Below are 19,909 nucleotides of genomic sequence, written 5' to 3'. Positions count from 1 at the left end.
TACCAGCTGCAGGAATGGGAAAACACTTTTACACTTGCTGGACTTATAAAAATGATCTAGCTTTTAACTTCATGTCATCTGCCTAATAATTCATCGTATCAAAGACAAAACAAGAAACTCATTATATTTGACCACAAAAGCCAAACTCAAACGTCATGATTGAGTTTGAACTTAAATAGAGAAACCATGAATATCTACTATTAAACCAAAGGCAATCGAATCTAATAGGCCAGTTTCCGGGAAAAAAAAAAAGAATCTAATAGGCAATATGCAATTGGAAATTGTCACATCCAAACGTTGTAAATTGTGCAAATGAGTGAGAAATTTATTCTCAAATTTATTTAATCAAAGGAATACATCTCTAGTTAAATAACATTACAAGTTATGCTAGAGAAACAAATAGACCTAACGTTAACTGCTGATGAAGAAGACATTTGTTTTCATCTCCTATCACCTGCCTAAAACTGATGACATAGTCATGCAACCAAACGGTTAAAACTGATGCCTAATAAACTAAACGAAGGAAGTAAAAAAAAAGTACAAAATGACATAACACCAAAACTATCCATGTCACCTTTGAGGAAGCCCGTTGATTAATTGACTAGATTTATCAATGGACTATTTATTAGTCTAAAACCTACTAATTAAAACCGTCTAATCACTAAGGTTAAAATTGGACAAGTGTCATTCAGCAGCCTCAAAAATCAAGAATGGCTGCGAAAATCTTACCAATAGTCTGGCTGATTTTCACAATAAATTTTTGATGGATGAGGTTTAAGCAATTTGACAAGGGTCGTTTTAGATCTTCAAGAAAATGTTCCCACACTGCAAGAACCAAGATCTTCTCAGAAGCGCTTCTTTTCACAATCATTGGAGGTGAGGAAAATGATGCAGACTTCTTCTTCATCTGCACTAATCTTCCTTGGTTTCTGTCAACAATCCCAGAAAATGTGAATGAACGGCCATAAGGCATCATGTCCCTTAAAGATACATATTTTGGAGCTGATGAAGTCCATGAATTTTTGCATGATTTTGCTGTAGGAAAGCTATGACTGTGACGCATTGAGACTTCCAACATTGAATTGGACTTGTAGATTTGTGGGGATGGAGAGAATAACATATGAAGAATAACGAAAGAAAAACAGACCTGGAAGAAGTTTTTGCGAAACGAATGTAATCACCTGATTTGGAAGAAGTTTATTAGGATGGTATTTTCTCTGTTGTTTAAAAATTAAAACTCTTTTGAAATTTAATTAAAAAGTAATTTGAAAGAATTTAAGATGCAGTTTGGATTTTATCATGGTTATCTAGATAATGATCTGGACCTATCTGGAGATAGGAGCAGTAATCTAATCCTTGTTTTTAGTTAATTACTCTCTTTGAACATTCCTGAATATGCAACTTTTTTAGGTGAAGATATAGTTATCGTAAAGGATAGAGTTTAATCCCAGAAATACCATACTCCAGTTGCAGTTGTTTATTAGAAACAAAAGAATGAAATATGTAGAATCTATATCTATATGTATTGTAGGGGAGGTTTTAGTGGAGGGGCCCAAATCTCCCATATTTGTTTCTGAATTTTTTGTTTATTTTAATACATAAACTCAATTTAAAAGTTTTAAATAGTGATTTACAACTAATTCTATGTCAATTCAAATTTAAAATTTAAAACTTTCCCACTTCAGTTGCAGTTGTTTATTAGAAACAAAAGAATGAAATATGTAGAATCTATATCTATAATTGTAGGGGAGGTTTTAGTGGAGGGGCCCAAATCTCCCATATAATTTTTTGTTTATTTTAATACATAAACTCAATTTAAAAGTTTTAAATAGTGATTTACAACTAATTCTATGTCAATTCAAATTTAAAATTTAAAACACTTCAAATGAGTGCTTAATAAATCTTTTATAGTTCGTTTTCAAGACTTTTTTTTTTACTTCCATAATTAAAGAAAATAAATTTAAAAAATTTGATTAGTCCCATATTAAAATTATTCACCCCATTATAACTTTATCACTTTAGCCCATTTTACTTCTTGATTAGTAAAGATTGATTTGTCAAAATTGAGGAATAATGTGATTATTCCCATTTTTTAATGAATTACATAGTAACATTTTTAGCACTTTCTTTCCAGGTATATACATAGATTTGTTAACACATTCAAATGATATATCCAATTTTAACCATTATTTAACCATTTAAACTATAGTAACTAAATCAATTTTTTTTAGTCTTAAACTTATCCTATTAAACAATTATTCTAACCAATGAAATAAACATTCCTACAAACAACGTTATCTAGATAATTTTTGACGTGTGCAAAACTTATTTAGATAATTTTTCATATAACATGTATATCAAAAAGTGCACATAAAACAAAAGTTTTATATGAATTTTAAATTAATAAAATGAGCATTTAGATGGTTTTTTTTGGAGTTTTATCAAAAATTCTAAAACAAATATTTGTTTAAACAATTATCTTGGGTTGTTTAAGCAATTATCTTGGGTGATCATCACAAAAAATAGTAGTATTTCACCAAAATTATACCCATTATTTTTTCTTGATGACTATAATTCTAACTTTTTATTTAAAAAAATACACTTCAAAAGTGAGGTAACGAATTCTAAATAATAAAAAGAATAGAAAAATATGAGTATAGGGTTGAGAATGGTAAAAGTGAGATGACAAATACTAAATAGTAAAAGGAGTATAAAGATAAGAGTATAGGCTTGGAGAGGGTAAAGTCAAGGGATCTTTAGTTGTGAGTTGAGATGAAACTATCAAAATGAGTGATTTATGTGTGCTAAATGGATATAGTTTTACATGATTTTAGTTATTTTATCCATTTACGATCCACTACAATATATTAGTTTTACTAAAATATTTTATTTACTATTATTATTATATTAGATGTAAATCCGTGCATGACACGGGTTACAATACTAGTGCCTAGAGTATTGGGTATGCATGTTTGGTATCTGATAGTCTACCATTACAAGATTCCTACTGAAAAAAATTATTTCCAAGTGGTAGTTCACAATAGAGCGCGCACACACAAACGTATAGTAAAAAAAGACATGTATAGTAGCTGTTTGTACCCAGCATTATGTGGGCAAAATCTTACATATCTTGCAAATTTGAACACCACATTAAAGACATGAGATTAAGATTAAAATCTTTATGCTGTAAACACCTATCACCCTATGCGATTCATTAATAATTCCTGCTTTCATCAAAAAGAAAATTGAAAATTTAAGGAGGGGATTTTTTCAGTTAACTTTATAAACCATTTTATGTTGGGTTCATATATAGGCAATCATTAGTCATTGACTTTACTCCAATGTCGAAATATAACCGCAGAATCTTTGAACAAAAGATTAGAACAGTTTACACCAAAAAAAAAGGGTCACTTAAATCATATTATGATGAACAATGAAAAAATAAGTGCTCTCTACGTTTCAATAAGAGTATTTTGGTACATAATAAGAAAATTAATTTTTTGCCAAAAACTACTATTATTACTATTTTACAACTGATTTATTTGCTCATGAATAATTATGAATTATATATATATATACATATAGACTTATATATATATACATACGGATTCATACATACATATATACATACACACACATGTGTGTAGACACACACACACATATGCAAGAAAAAGAAAAAAGAAAAAAGGCCATAGAAGGAGCTAATCATTGTCCTCTAAGCAAATACACAAGCACAAGGAATAAGAAATCTTTCAGAGGGTAAAATAATAAATATCAAATTAGACATTTTTTCTTTTTGTTTGTCTGATTATTAGTTGCTCAAAAAGGAGGTAACTTGTCACATTTTTCCACCAACAAATTTGCTAGTAAGATTTCTCTGATCTCCACCCCTCAATCCTCATACAAATATGTTAGTCCATTAATCTGGCGTCCAACTATCAAGATTTTGTTCAGACACATGGCCACAGCTCTGCAGGTCCCTTCTTACTTCTGCTTCCACAGGAAGAAGAATGATAGGAAATTGAACTCACTCATCAGCAATTCTTCCATCTCCCCTTCCAGTTCCAAGTCTAATTACAGTACAAGTTTTAGACTCAGAGCTGTAAAGGAGAAAACAGAGGAAATCAAGTCTTCTGCACCATCCTCAGCTGAAGATGTTACCAAGAAGTATGGCCTTGAAGTTGGGCTCTGGAAGGTATCCACCTTCCTTTTCCCTTCCAAATTCTGCTTATCCATTGTTCTTTTGTCAGTTTCATCATGTTCTGGGATTGTGGAATATATTTGCTCCTTTTTTTTTTTATTTTTCCAAAGACAGGAAAGGAATATTCCTGGGTTTTAGTCATCTGACTTTATCTTCATAATTGCTGAACTAGAATTTGGTTAAGAATATTAACATCTGTTCAATATGACAGCATAGTCATGGTGCAGGAGCTAGCTGACTTGTGACTTTTTCCCAATTAATCATTTATATATCCAATTTATGTGGTTGTAAGAATATGACAACTATTCTTTGCAATTTTGATAAGTTAATTAATGCCCAAACTAACTAAATGCTATTTTTTTTAATCTTCGATGCATAATGACTAAGTGGTTAGCTTAATTAGCCATTTTTTTTGGCCATTCTGAAAGTTATTTTAGCAGTAAATTAAAAGTAAGATTTATGGGTCGATATGCGATTAGTATTAGCCCACTAATGGTTGTTTGGCATAGTACATTAGAAGTTTTTAAGGTATTGAATGGAACTCCGAAACTAAGGGTCCAAATTGCCAACCTAGTCTGTCCCTGTAATTCAAGAATTAGCTATATACAGTGCTTATGAGCCTTGGGTTAATGCCAGCAAATTGGTTGGATCAATGATGTTAAAATTTGGTCTGCCTCTGCCAATTTGTAGATATTCAGCTCAAAAGAGGAAGGAGATGAAGGAAATGAGGAAAAGAAATCAAAAGGGGACCAAGCAAAGGAACTCTTGGCAAAATATGGAGGAGCATACTTGGCCACCTCTATTACCCTCTCTTTAATCTCCTTTGCCCTTTGTTATGCTCTCATTAGCGCTGGTGTTGATGTTCCAGCTTTGCTGCAGAAGGTAGTGTGCCTCTGGCAATCAAGTTCCAAAAATTACAGGATTTAACTTTATTTTGTGAATAATTGTTACAATTTGAGTTCATGGTTTTGCTGCCTTGCAGGTAGGAATTTCCACCAACGAGGCTGGGGAAAAAGTTGGGACTTTTGCTTTGGCCTATGCTGCTCATAAGGCTGCATCTCCCATCAGATTTCCTCCAACTGTTGCCCTTACTCCAATCGTTGCAAGCTGGATTGGCAAGAAAGTTGATAAAGAAAACTGACCTGGCTGATTAGTGATGCTGGGCAATTTTTTGTTACCAACATATGTAGTATTTCTTTGGCAGCAATATAACTATTTGACAGAGTTTTGACCGCTTTTAAATAAGCAAGAATTCTTGTAAAGGTGATCATCTAGATCAGACTGAAGGCCTTAAAACAAAATGTTAACAATCCCCACATAATACTGCAGTAGTCTGAACAAACAGAACTTCAGATAAAATTGGCCTCAAATATTTCAGCAATTCTCAGAAGCATGTCATTTGGAAACAGGGCTTAAGCAGTCAACTAGCATTTACCATTATAATATGACTGACAAACTATCCACTTATGAAGGTCATCAACTAGCAGCAAGTAGTAGTGAAGGAAACAATTTACAGTGGCCAATGTTTGATGATAACATAACTTTATCTATTTATTGATATTACAGGGTATAGATACATAATGTACAAAAAAACCACCAGCCTCCACTTCTGTTTACCAGCTCTTTCATAGCTTGACTTCCTGGAGATTCCGGCAGTACGTGGATCCTGAAAGTGATCTAATGCAACTCCAAGGTCTTTCAAGGGTTTTAAATGGAGAAATTACTGGACCTGAACTTTATATCAAAAGCTTCAGGCACTTCCTTCCAGTTTTCTGCAATCAGCATGCCTAGGATTGGCAAGTAGGATTGATCAATCTTATTTAACTGCCTGAAACATTTGTTGCAGAAGGCACTTCTGTTGTATGTGGTGGTGGAGTTTGTGCACGTGGGGTACTAACACTAGGCATGGCATAATTCTCTTGAATTGCGCTCAAATCGCCCCAATCAACTCCAGCTATTCACAAGAGTCAAGGAATCTTATTCACAAAATTCATACATTATTGTAATCCATGAAGAGATTTTAAACACAGCAGAGAAAAACAGACAAACAATAGGAAAGGATACATTCAGTTCTCCACATGTCTGTGATGCTAACATCAGCATCTGACAAAAGCCAGTAATCTGCATCACTCTGCAAGGAGGAAAAGAGTTGCATTAGCTGAAAATGAGGTAGAAACCTCTCTCCTGAATTCAGATTTTCAATGTACATGGAAGGAAAATAGCATCTCCCTCTCTGATTTTTCTTTCAAAAGACAGTGGTTTTTAGTCCGGGAAAACTATGAGATCAGCATGCCATCTAAAATTCTCAATACTGGAAAAATTAGGAGGTCCGCTACACTTCCTAGAAGAGATCTTCAATTAGATGTCCTCAACTGAATGGATGAGGTGGCTTCCAAGACATGATCAATTTTAACTGGATCATGTTCCCAACACTCATCTAAGATGCTAAGAAATAAGAAATCATATATGGTACTGAATAAGGACTTACATCAACATCAGGAACAATTTTCATGATCCCACTCACAAAATCTTGCGATGTGCCTATATCTGAGCACATCCTATTATCTTCCTGCTCTTCGATTTGAATGTTGTCTCCTCCACTCTCCTTGGTCACTGATGTCGTAGCTAAATTCTCATTCACCCCCGACGTTGAAGGAATATCTGGAGGTGCCTCGACTGCATTAATCTCCTCAAATTTTTCCTCGAATTGACTTAAAACACAATCATCCAGAAAGGAAAACAAAAATTAGAATCAGAAACAAATGAGCAGCAGATTGCATCCAATGCACTATCAAGGACTGAGAAAACAACACTAAAATTTAATGAAAATATCAGAATAGATAGCATCAGATTCAATGTCATCCTACCATAATATATCTAATGTCTAGTCCCGCATAGAGTCCATATGAACCAGGAAGGCAAAATATCATTTTATCATTTAGAACAAAATACCTGACAAGGTAAACATCAATCGGTCCCATTGTACTCCTGAGAACTATTCTGTATCTCCTCTGGGGATAGTCAACAGCCTGGAGAAGAAAGGAATGTTGCCTCACTATATTGCATAAAGAACTAGTTCCGGAACAATAGACTTTGATTACATAAACCAAAAGCAAGAAGCATCAACAATTACCTCATCAGGATCTGGAACTTCTAAGGTAGTGCCATGAGGAGCTTTAATTGCTATTAACGTTTCATTCTAACAATATTGAATACAAAAACACAAGTCAGCTCGGAGTTAGAATTGAAAGACAGGAAATGTTACCAATTATAGAGCACTAATATCCACCTGGAAGCAAGGTAAACTCTTAATGTCTTCTTCAGTAACGAATAGCCATCTGATGAGAGCAAGGTGAAGATGAGAACCAACAGATGAGCAAATAAACTTCAACAAATACATGCTAAATGATACTCAGAAAACAAGATTCGTTATTAAAGGCAGAAGAATGAAATTACTTTTGGTTATTCTCAGCTTCACTCAGGTCTCTCAACCTTTCCTGCATTTCTCTGTAAGACAATATTTCAGTAGCGTTAGCATCGTCATGATAGACCTAAGCAAACATGTAAAATTTGTACAATGTGGGCTTTAGAACAGAACCTTATTTGGTCATCTAATCTGTGCTCTTCCATTGTTAAATTTTCTATATCCGCCTGCAAAGCGAGAGAACACAATGAAAAAATATTCCAGAACAACCCAACAAAAAAAGCTGAAGGAAAGGCACATGTTTATCTCTTTGGACTAGCTTCATTAGTAAATGACGACAATCTCAAAGGATGACTCATTTACTGATAATATGAATTTCATGCCAAGTTATGACATGGTTTCTTCTAGGTTCAGCTGCGACATATTTTTGCACTTCCATATTAGCTTAGGTACAGGAATCCTTTCTTCATGTTCCAAAGAACTACACATACTCAATTTCCTCAAACAAATGACATGCTTAATCTGGTTTTGCTTTCTACAAGGAATAACTCATAAAATCAGCAATACCATCACGTGTTACATGAAAACTCTCGGACAAAAGAAAGAATTAAAAAATCTTCAATAACAGAGGAGCAAGCAATATTTTTATTAGCAAGGTGAACTACGTTACCTAAATTTCTGATCGTGCAAGCATTTTCACATTGTTCTTCATTGACGGTTTCAATATGGAGTCAAAGGGAATTTAAACCAAACAAGATGGTCAAGTAATCCATTCATTTTCAGACTTTTAGAATTACATCTCTACTGTAATGTTAATAATGCAATGTGAAGAAATGACAAAGGTAGTATTGAGTACTCATTGTACTCATTACTAAGGCAACACATGCATTTGGGGATCACTTCGATAGCATCTCAAGAGATTGAAATGCACAGAAAAGTTAAGGACCAGAAATGCCAGGTAGAACAGTGATCTCTACAAGCCTGCAAGCTAGCAACATTCATTGGGGATCACATGCATTTAGGGATCACTTCGATAGCATCTCAAGAGATTGAAATGCACAGAAAAGTTAAGGACCAGAAATGCCAAGGAGAACAGTGTTCTCTACGAACCTGCAAGCTAGCAACACTCTCATCAACCTCCCCAGGTCTTGATACATCTAGACCCCTGACCAAAGAACAAGTGTTAGGAACTTTTCAAATTTTTAGTAAATCCAGGAAAGAAGTACATTTACACAAGACAATCTTCATCACAGCAAATATTTGAGCATACTTCCACTGAATCCTGTTCTTGAGTTTCTTTTCAATGAGTCCAATGCCTTCTAGGACATTTGTTATGTCATATATACGCCTTTTCTGCACCTGTTATGGCAGTATCTCTTCAGCTAAAATAACATCAATAAAATTTGGACCGTTGTTCAGATCTGTAAAATAGTTACCTCTAATGTGTCAGCAGCTTTATTTAGATCAAGGATGCCATCTTCAGCATGTTTAATCAGATTAATGAACTTCTTTGTCAACAAACCTGAGCAATTTGAAGCACATTCATCAATCAATCTAACTGTAGCATACTTAAGTCAACATGACGTACAGAAATAATCCTATAGAATTATCAACATAGGAAATAGGCCACAGAAAACCAAGTGACAATAAAGTATGGCCAGAATTTGTTTCCCCCCAAAATCAAGGCCCCAGCAATATTTACCAAGGGAGCTATCATAGCGACATGGACCAACTGGCGTGAGATGATTGCCCGAAGGAGAACCTGCAAATGATTCCAATGTTTAGCCTTTCTCACTGATATGCACGCATAAGCCTGATTCTCTTCTGGTTTTCAATTTGTTATTGCAACCGACAACTACTTTTAGGAGACATAAAAATGAGAAGCACGTAAGACTTCCAACAAAAAAGTCTCACCAACATTTGTCGCAGGAGTTTGAGAACCAGATCTACTCGCCTTTGTCATCCTTGGAGCTTTTTGTGCTTTTCCAACTTTTCCCGATACAGGTGTTTTTGCCGAAACATTGGCAGCATCGGTATAACCAAGACCATGGTTCTGATCATTAGACTCAACTTCAACATCTACCACATCATTCTTCCTTTTTAAAGGCTACAAGAAAATTTCATATCCGTGAATCATCATCAGAAGGATTTAAAATTCAAGAAAAATGATAAAAAGAGCTTTGTTATCAGCATAACCGCATTGGGATTAAAAAATTTATGTTAGAAAATTAATAGCATAAAGTGGAGAAAGATACATCACTGAAAAACTTTAGAACTTCTTCAGAATTATTTAAATTTACAGGATAAAATGGAGAAAAATGAATCACTTAACAATTTTAAAACTTCTTTATAATTATAGACAAGACTTAGTTATCGTTGAAGTTCTAAAGCAGGATCTATTGGTAATTACATATGTCAAGTTGCATATGTTCTTAAAACTAGTTCAAGTTATGCCTTTTAGCTTCTCTTCTCTCAAATAAAATCACCAGAACAGTGTCATGTTCTTGATCTTGGAAGAACCACTGAAAGGTTTGAGAAAAGCACATTGCATGACTTTTTGTAGATCCACTGGATTATGTTTTGAAAAATATCATTCCTTAGTTTCCTTGTGCATCCATTAGGACCATTACTTGAACTTAAGAGCACAGGAAGAAATGCAGTGAGCAAGCAATCCAACATTGCAAGGAAACGTCAATATCAAGCAAAAGTCAATCAGATCAGTATCAATCACTGTGATGTACTTCTCTTTCTTTTTTCATGAGCTTCATTCCTGCTCTTCTCTATTAACCTTCCTTCTATCTACCAAGCCAGCTATGTTTACCCCTGCATTGCATTTTTCTCCTCTGATTTTCCATTATCTTGTTTATTTTTCTTTGATATTCTCATGTTTCTCTATTTCCCATATATAACTATAGCCACTCAGTAGTTCTTTTTCTTTCTTGCAGAAATAATTACTTATTTCACCAATCTATCAAATCATATCTCTGAATTTCTTTAGTCTGCGTCTGACCTACAAAATCACTTAAGACATGTCTTCATGTATCACATACTACTTCCTTCAAGAAAAAAAAGGTTAACATACATGTATCATGTTTTGGTGCCTTCATCCCAACTTCTCAATGACACAACATTAAATATTCTCCAATCTTTTAGTCCATGCAACACCAGCGACATTTTCCTTATGAAGTGCACCATTAATCATAAATTAACTGCTGATTTCTATTTTTCTTTCATACTTCCTATTACAAGATTGCCAAGTATAGAATCTACAACCATATATTCCAAGAGTCCATGTACAGCAGAAGCAACTGTTACTTTTCATACGGTGCTCTAGCCTACTAGTCTTTGAACTCATAAAGCTCTATCAGCTGCAAAGGTGCATAGGCTTTCTTTCTAGATGATTTAAGCAATTAGCACAAGTTGGATATCAAGCTTCTCTCCCCCGAACCTTTGACATGTAGCAGTTGTCACAGCTGTGCTAGATGACAAAAGACATACGAAACTATCTCAGCACAGTGATAGTGGTTATCTGCATGTAGCAGCAATTCAAACAGGCAAGATTTTCCATTTCTTGTCAAGATCTCACATAAGATCAACCCTCATACGCAGCTTCACAACTTGGAAATGACAGCCCTCTGATCCTTTCACGCAATCCCCAGTGATTGATTCTATTCTCCAGAATAGATAAAATCAATGCTATATAACTCCATCGAACTCAAAATGCTCCATAAAAATTCCATCAACTCAACTTCAGAGTCACCAAAAGGTCGAATTTTGACCAAATCGAGTAAAGAACAATTATGAGTTTAAAAAGAAGAACAAGAAGAATTAGCTGAGCAAACACCAAAACAAGAAACTACACTTAACCTACTTCCTTATAACACCTAAAGATCATAAAATTCAACCTCTCAAATCCTACAACACACGAATCATCCAACAGTCATGTCGCACCTAGCACAAAACTTCGCATAGATCTCAATATCAACAAAGATAAAGTTGTTACTCCAATCATATCCAAAACCTAACACCACTAAAGAACGACAAATTACTTTTGAAAAAATCCAAAGGGTCATCAGCTATAAGAGAAAACACTTACCGGAGGTGCAGGGGGCGGAGACTTGACAATAACAGCTTCCGGCTCAAGGGGCGGCCGATGAGGGTCGGTGGAGAAGTGATGGTAGTCACCAAAAGGCGGCTTCATCGAGGTGAATGGCAGCTGCTTCTTCAACGCCTGCTGCTGCTGCTGCTGCTGTTGCTGCTGCATGATCTGCTATTTTTTCTTGAACTAAAAAGATCAATTTTTTACGGATTTTTGGTGGGAAAATCAAGAAACAGTGGGAAATTGGAGCTTGGAAAGGGGAAGAAGGATAAAGGGATGATGGAATTCTGGAGATGGGCTGCCGGAGAGGTGAAAAGGGGTGGCGATGAGGGCGGAGGAGATCTGAAGATGGTGGTGGAGGAAGGGAATAAAAAAGCGGGAAGAGAGAGAGAGAGAGAGAGAGAAGATGGGGATTGAGTTGGAAGAAAAGAGGGGAGAAAACGAGGGAAATTAGAGAGAGCGGATTGTGAAGGGGGTTCGGAGAAAGGAGGGAAGTTGGTTCGGAAATAGATGTGGAGGGAAGAAACTAGTTTTATTACTCTATATTAATTTAATTTAATTAAATATTTTCACTATTCATCTAAATTAATCATAATAACCAAAATTGACTCCTATTATGAATATTAGTCCATCATGATTGTAATTATTCAGGAGGTTATTGAAATGAATAAATTACTAATACTTTTTTTTAAAAAAAAAATTATTAGTACTTCCTAGGAAGTTGTGAGACTATTGATTGACTAGAAAATAGTCTATGGTGCCATTATTTTTGTAGCCTGCAAATTTGATGTATATAATTAATAAATTGGTTGATCTCAGAGGATGGAGAAAAACAAAAATCACTTGGTCCATCTGAGGATTAGATAGGGGTGGGAAAAGTATCCAGGCCAAAATCCTCTAGCTATTCATAAGATTATGATTGGAGCTTCCATTATTTGTCCTCTTCCCTTTTACTACATTGACATGAATGTAGAAATTTTGAAATTAAAATTTGTTAACATGCCAGGATTTCAACAACACTCATAAATTATGCTAATAACTAGCTTATGTATAAAAATAAATAAATAAGTGAAGTCTTGTGGTATCATATGTGGACTTTGGGGAGTAATCTAGCTAAAGTAGTATATGCTCATGTGTCCACTACCATGAGCAGTTTGGTATACTTCCTTTTGGTGTAGAAATAGTGTGCATAATGTGCTAGTGATGTCTTTTGAGAGCTAAATACATTAATTGGCTAGGAAGTAAAAAAAAAAAATTGATTCCAAGAAATTACAACAAAATTCTTCTTCTTTATTTATTAGAAAAGTTTTTCGAGAGATTAATGTTCAGAATTCAAAATTATGTAATGCTCTATTGAGTCTTTGAAACATCAATCTAAAAAGAAAACGTTTATGCGTCAATATCAGCAGAAATAAAAAAAAAGACCATCTATCAGTATTTTGGTTAAAAATACGTGGACGAAACAAAATTTGAAATATCAGAGTCGAACTTCTTCAAACACTTTTTTAAAACAACTAAATTTGAAATATTTCTTCTACTTTCTCCTTTAATATATTTGTAACTTACGTTTTATTAATTATCAAATGGAATCATTTTAAAGGTACAAAAAGAATAAAAAATTAAAGGTCCTCCAAACTTATCCATATAGGCAATGCAAATATTGTAGCCAAGGACCAATGGAAGTCTTTATCTAAGCAGGTTCGAATCGGCGATTCGCGCCTTACGTTGGGCAGTGCCGTTACTTGACGATTCTTTGGCGCGTAATTCAGTCGGCAGCTTTACTGAACCCCAATTTTGGGACTAAAAAATGTAGTGGCAGTGGGCTCAAGTTTGGGCTGGTTAGGACGTAATCATTATTTATAATTGGGCTTTTTGCGTGAAGCCCAGAATCGAGTTAAAATCTTATTTCTGATAATACAATTGCTCCGTTTGGTAAATGAGTTTTTTAGATGTTTGTCTAAAACTTTTTATTGTAACTTACTGTAGAAGTTGTAGAAAAAATTTTTGAAGCATGTAAATTTTTAAATATTTTGAAGTATATAGTTTAAAAATTATCGTGGCATCAAACTACCTTCATGCTGACAAGATTTTCCTTCATGCTGGACAAGATTACAACCACATGAGGAGCACATGCTTTTTTTTTTTTGTGGAAACTAAGGTATAAAATGCATAAGAAATAAGCAAAATCAGAAAACAAATTTGTCGATTTGCAGAGAAAATGAACTACTTCTTTTAGCTGTAATCAGAAGTGTTTTCAATCATTTTTGGAATCATGTTTTGTGAGAGTTAAGAATCTTGTCCAGAACTTGAAATCTTGTTGGGACCATTAATTGTCAGGAGTTAGAATCCTTGTTGCTTAATCCCTCCCAAATGACAAAGCATAAAGCAGTGAGATCCTCTCCATTACTTTTCTATGCTTTTTTTTTTTGGGGGGAGTAATAGAATCTTCATGAAAGGAAAATGGATGGATTTCAGTATTTAAATAGAGTGAACAGATCCTTTTGCTGGTTGCTTGAGGGCAATTTGTTCACAAGATTTTAACATTCTCAGAATTTTTGAATTAGCAAACTTGAAGTCAATGGAGGGCAAAATCATTATTTTTTAAGTTGGGACAATAAACTGCAACTGAGCTGCTTCTGCACAAGTTTTGGGGTATTTGCTGCATTTAATACTAATCTTAAAATGTGATTAATAGGGCTGTTAATTTGCCCCAATTTAAATGCAAGCTTAAGGTAAGGTTGCACAAAGTCAGCACACTTAAATCTTTGCTTGAGTTGTGTATAAATATACATAACCACACATAATAGACTATTTATGTGGAGGATTATATTAGCAACATCGATCTAGTCTTCTTTCTTTATGCTCACAACTCCAACAATTATTAACTCTTCTCTCTACTGTCTACGTACATTCACAAGCTACATTTTTTTTTTTCTTTTTCTTGAACCTAAATTTTAATTTTCTCAAATTTCAAGAAAAAGGCATCAAGAAGACATTAGTTGTTTATTTGATTCTTAACAATTGAGGTAAGATTTTCATCTTCTCTATTTTGTATTTGTGTTTGTTGATTTTTTTTTTTTTTTATTGCCAACTTCAAAAGATAGAGTTGTGGTTTGAAATTTGTTATATAAGACATAAAAACATGGTTGAAGAGGTGATCAGCTTACACCGTCAATTCGTAAAGAATTTCAAATCAGTTTTTGGGATTTAACACATTGCTTATAAGTTTTCTCCCTTGTATTTTAGAATAAGCAAATTATGTGGTAGAGCAAATTCAAGTCCCCCCATGCATTGTGTGTTAGCAAGAAACTAATTGCATATCTAAAATCCTTTATTTTTCACTTAAAGTTCAAATTCAGGACTAAGCCAGATGATTCTCTTAGCTACAAAACAATTCCATCCTATACGGTAGGTCAAAATTTCTTTTCTCTCCTTCAAAATTTTTGAAATAAGAATCACAAGTTCTTGTTGAAAATAAAATACAGAAAAGAATAAATAAATGATGAGAAGAAGTTGGGAGGTATGATTCTTGCTTTATGGGAAGCAAGCACTAAGAAGCAAACTTCAATTTGCAAGATTTTTACCTCGTTATATTAATCTATATGTATATAAAAGGGAATAGGTACACACACATATACATACATATAGAATATATATACAGACAGTTACACACACACACACACACAAACAGGTGACAGGATTACAAGCACGCAAGGAGCACGAATTTTTTGGTGGAAATTTATGGTATATAATGCAAAAGAAATTGGCAAAATTAGAAAACCAATTTCTTGATGTGTGGAGAAATGAACGACTTCTTTCAACTCTAGTAGAAAAAAGTGAAGTTTTTAAAAAGTAAGAAACATATAAATAAGATTAAAAAAAAAGGGGTATTATAAACAGAAAAGAAGTTTACAAAAAAAAAATTAAACCTAAAATTTATTGAATATTTAGGCAGTATCAAGGTGCACTTAACCCATATTAGTCTTGCCTGTGTTGATTCCTTGACTAATATGAGACTATTTGAGCATAGACTCATATTTTCTAGTCCAATTCAAGGGCGAATTTTCATAAATATTACGGAAATAAGAAATCACGACAAATTTGTTGTTGTGGACAAATTTGTGCTCTAGTAGGGGTTGCTGTAAATAAGATTTATGGCATGGAAAGAAAGTTAATTTATTTTTAATTTTTTTAACTGACACAACAATTTAAAAGAAGAATGAAAATTTTCTATAAAAAAAAATATGCTTAGCCGCTTCCACTATTGGATGTAGCACGATTTGTGCACCATTGATCACAAGTTGATCAACGGTGCAAATTTTTTTTTTAAAATTCGGACATCGCAGCGGGATGTGGCAAAAGGTTGTACGCCATCGATCGATGTCCGAAGCAGGATGCAGCGAAGGGTTGTGCGCCGTTGATCGTAATTGATCGATGGCCTATACACTCATTTATTTTTTTTTACCAGTTGATTAATTCTTGATTGACGGCTGCATTTAGTCGATGCAAATGATGCACAATGTTTTGGCTATAAATATATTACCGTCACATCCCCATTTGTATTCTTACACCCTGAGTCTCCCCAATTTCTTCCTTCAATTCCTCAATTTCTTCCTTTCATTATTGACTTTTTCTGTCAAAGACCTTCTGCGATTGTACCTTCCAATTTTCTGTCGAAGAACTCCTACCACTGTGGTCCTGCAATTGTGCCTTCCTATTGTGCAGTCGATTGTGAGCATTGGTTTCCTATACTGGGAAAAAAGAAACCATTGCTGGGATTTGAAGTCGATTGTGCACATTAATTTCCTGTATCGGTCAAAAAAAGCCATTGCTGAGATTTGAAGTTGGTGGATGGCCAGCGTCTCCGACGAACCAACAAGTATGAAGACAAATCTTATGTGTTACATTTAACTATATTTAATTAATATTAGTTTGTTATATTTAATTAGTAGTAATTTGTTTGCTAGTAGATTACATATAAGTAGTGTGAATTTATTACATTGATTAGTATTTGAATTAGTTAAATTAGTAATAGTTTATTAATGAATAGTGTTCATGTTTAGGATTTACAAGTTTTTACGTCTTAATGTTTAGGATTAGGGTTTATAAATTAGGATTTAGGGTTTAGTTATTAGAGTTTTGAGTTTCGTTAAAAAAATTTGGGTCATCGCCGCCTGCACTAATTAATAAAAAAAAAATCCAATTGCGGAATGGAAAATGAAAAGGAAAAAAAAATTATTTTTTGGTAGCCAATAATTTCAAATGTGACGACCCTTCTACTGTCATGAATCCTAAAACAACATCACTTCTTCGACTTTTTCTCTTCTTAACATTATTTATAGAAATTCGCCCTCAAATAGTCTAAGTCTTACCTATCCCACCTCATTTTCTATCTTTACAACCACTTTGCCATCCCACCCTTATCCCACAGCGCTGTTCTCATCCAATGGCTATAAAAAATAAAACAAAGGTGCAACTCGTCCATTCACGCCAAAAAATAAAACTAGGGTTATTATCACTTTACCCCCTTAAACTATATCATTACTATCAGTTTACCCCCTAACATTATCTTGTAGTCACTTTACCCCCATGAGTAATTCAACTCAACATGTTAAGAAATTTTAGACAAAAATACCCTTTTATTTTATAGCATTGCTACATTGTTATTATCACTTTATTCATTTAGATTATAGTGATACAATCACTTTAGTTCCTAACATCATTTTCTAAGCATTTTACCTCATCGTTAATCTAACTAGTATGGTCAAAAAATTTAAATATATTTACCCTTTTTTATATGTAATTAAAAATAAAAAAGAGAATGATTATTCTTCTTTTTTTTTCATTTTAAGAGATCGAAAAACATAAAAATAAAAAGATTTTCTCAAATTTCTTTTTTCACATTTATTAATACTAGGAAAAGAAAAAGAGATAGGAAAGAAGGAGGCAAAAAATTAAATTTTGCAAAAAATGAAAATAAAGAAAAGTCTAACATTATCGCATTACTTTAAGGTTGTCGAGATTAGCATTAGAATTTGATGATAAACAAAAAAGTGAAATAATTTTAAAATAATAAAAGTATTTAATTCTTTCTTATTTGTAATTTTTAAAAAAAGAATTGAGCTCTCTCTCTCTCTCTCTCTCTCCCTCTCCCTCTCTCCATCTTTCTATTTTTTTTTCAATATTAATAACATTGCCAAGAAGAAAAAAATTAATATTTTGACTTTTTTCTTGATACTAAAAAGGAGAAGAGTCACTCTAAATTTTTTATTATTTTTATTATGCAAAGAGGAGGGTATTTTCTTCTAAAGTATTTTAACTTGCTAAGTTGGTTTAATGGTAAGATAAATTGTCTAAAAAATAACTCTATGAGATAAATTGATAATGAGACTATATTTTATGGGGGTAAAGTGATAATAATTTTAAGGGTTAAACATGTCTTTTCACTTTAATTAACAAACTCCGTTAAGTTTGACCGTTAGTCTTGGGGGTAAAATAACTAAAAGATAACGTTAAGGGGGAAATTGATAGTAGCACCAGACGTTAAGAGGATAAAGTGATAATAACCCAATAAAACTAAGGGTTTTGGTTGCAATTTAGTATGCAAATCCAATGGCTATAAGGCCATTCCATAAGTGAGATAAGTCACCTACCATCTAGCATTTTTTGGTACCTTGCCCCATTTTAACAAAAGACTGCTATTTTCAACTTCTTTCCTATTTATTAAACTCCTTTGTTTAAAAACAGAAAGAAAGAAAAACCAAAGAATGGCAACGCAAAGAGTAGAGAGAGGATGAGATGGATGGGAATCAAATCATACTCCTGAGGTTGGAGATAAAGACTCTGAACTAGTAGACTACATCAGATTCCCAAGACAGGAACTAGTATCTTATGTCTAAGTCAAAAATTAAACTCTATCTGACAATCCTAAAGTAAAATAATGACCAATAATAACACCAAGTTGTGAGTGAATTTAGCAAATTTCTTTGTTGTTTGGCGATATTGTAATATGTTAGAATTCTTTTATCATATTTCTATCTTAAGTTGTCAAAACGTCTTTATTCATTTCACTTTCGACACAATTATAATCGGTTACACTTCTTTTTATGGTATTTCTATTTTAACTTGGCACAATTTGTGTCTAAACATTTCCCTACGTAGTGCTTAGGAGTTAGGATAAATTTTAAAGCCAAATTAATGTTACCAATGATCAATGAATATGCATGTCGAAACCGAAGGCAACTGCTTAATCCTGGAGGAGTAGATAAAACGGCAGGGAGAACTTCGGGTGGGTTTTGAATGTATTCATGGAAAATAGGCGTTACTTCTTCTACCTACATTTTGTTGATAGGTTAATTGGCAGAAATACTAAATGAAAAAAAAAAAATCATAACTTACTTCTTGAAAATGAAATAGAGAAAAGAATAGTTAAAGGGCGGGAAGGAGTTGAGAGAGAGGTTTGGCACCTGCTCTTTGGGAAGAAAGCACCTGCAAGCAAGCATCAATTTTCAATATTTTTATCTACTTGTAATTTGCACGAATATGGATGGTAATACATACATATACATACAAATGTACATATTCATGCAGAGATAGAGATGTGCAGGGTACGTGCCGTGGGGGTAGGGATGGGTTGAGCGGTACGAAGGGAAAGAAGTGTCAGTAAGAATTTTCGAGTTTAAAACATCCCAATTATACTAAAAAAAAAAAACCGTACGTTTCGTGGAGAAAAAGAGAAAGGTGGTTAGTTAGATATGTGCAGAATTTGCACGCTGGATAAAGAGAAAGGTTTGTGCGAATTGGAGTGTAATGTGTGTATAAATACGCACGCTTTAGTGTGTAGGTTTCGTTGTTTCACATTTTTGCTTTGTATCTTTTCCGCTTGCTGTTAAAAATTGAATTATTCTCATCATGTTAACTAATGAGCATTTTCTCCAATTATTTTTGGGGCATCATCCTATCCCAATTGTGGCCTAAACATTTTGTACATTATCTGGAATTGGAATAGCTGGAGGATAACATGAATGAGCTATTCTCTTTTAATTCTACCTCTCCAGTCCCCATCATGACTACTTACAACGGGTTGCTTTTCTTCAGGTTTTGCAGGTGCTTCTTGTTCTAGGAAGTATAAAGTCGTGCACTTCTACCTCGACAGCGGGATAGGTGGACGCAAAATATTGACTGT

The 19,909-nt window shown here is 33.8% G+C and overlaps 2 protein-coding genes across 2 annotated transcripts; one reads left to right on the top strand and one right to left on the bottom strand.

Moving 5' to 3' along the window:
- Positions 1-3,863: 3,863 nt before the first annotated feature.
- LOC113762853 lies at positions 3,864-5,489 on the top strand. The gene is made up of 3 exons (XM_027306473.1): positions 3,864-4,195; positions 4,892-5,083; positions 5,184-5,489. Exons 1-3 carry the CDS (start codon positions 3,959-3,961, stop codon positions 5,340-5,342), a joined length of 588 nt encoding a protein of 195 aa, XP_027162274.1. The 5' UTR covers positions 3,864-3,958; the 3' UTR covers positions 5,343-5,489.
- A 126-nt stretch (positions 5,490-5,615) lies between these two features.
- On the bottom strand, positions 5,616-12,126 carry LOC113762842 (transcription factor E2FB). Its single transcript, XM_027306462.1, has 14 exons — positions 11,722-12,126; positions 9,540-9,732; positions 9,328-9,387; positions 9,062-9,147; positions 8,896-8,984; positions 8,736-8,790; positions 7,800-7,852; positions 7,658-7,708; positions 7,491-7,539; positions 7,335-7,400; positions 7,154-7,230; positions 6,690-6,912; positions 6,266-6,332; positions 5,616-6,155 (listed from the first exon to the last, which is right to left on the bottom strand). Exons 1-14 carry the CDS (start codon positions 11,887-11,889, stop codon positions 6,022-6,024), a joined length of 1,371 nt encoding a protein of 456 aa, XP_027162263.1. The 5' UTR covers positions 11,890-12,126; the 3' UTR covers positions 5,616-6,021.
- Between the last annotated feature and the right edge of the window lie 7,783 nt (positions 12,127-19,909).

Source organism: Coffea eugenioides, chromosome 1 (assembly GCF_003713205.1).
Source record: "Coffea eugenioides isolate CCC68of chromosome 1, Ceug_1.0, whole genome shotgun sequence".
Classification (NCBI taxonomy): domain Eukaryota; kingdom Viridiplantae; phylum Streptophyta; class Magnoliopsida; order Gentianales; family Rubiaceae; genus Coffea; species Coffea eugenioides.
This window is presented reverse-complemented; position numbering and strand designations above follow the sequence as displayed.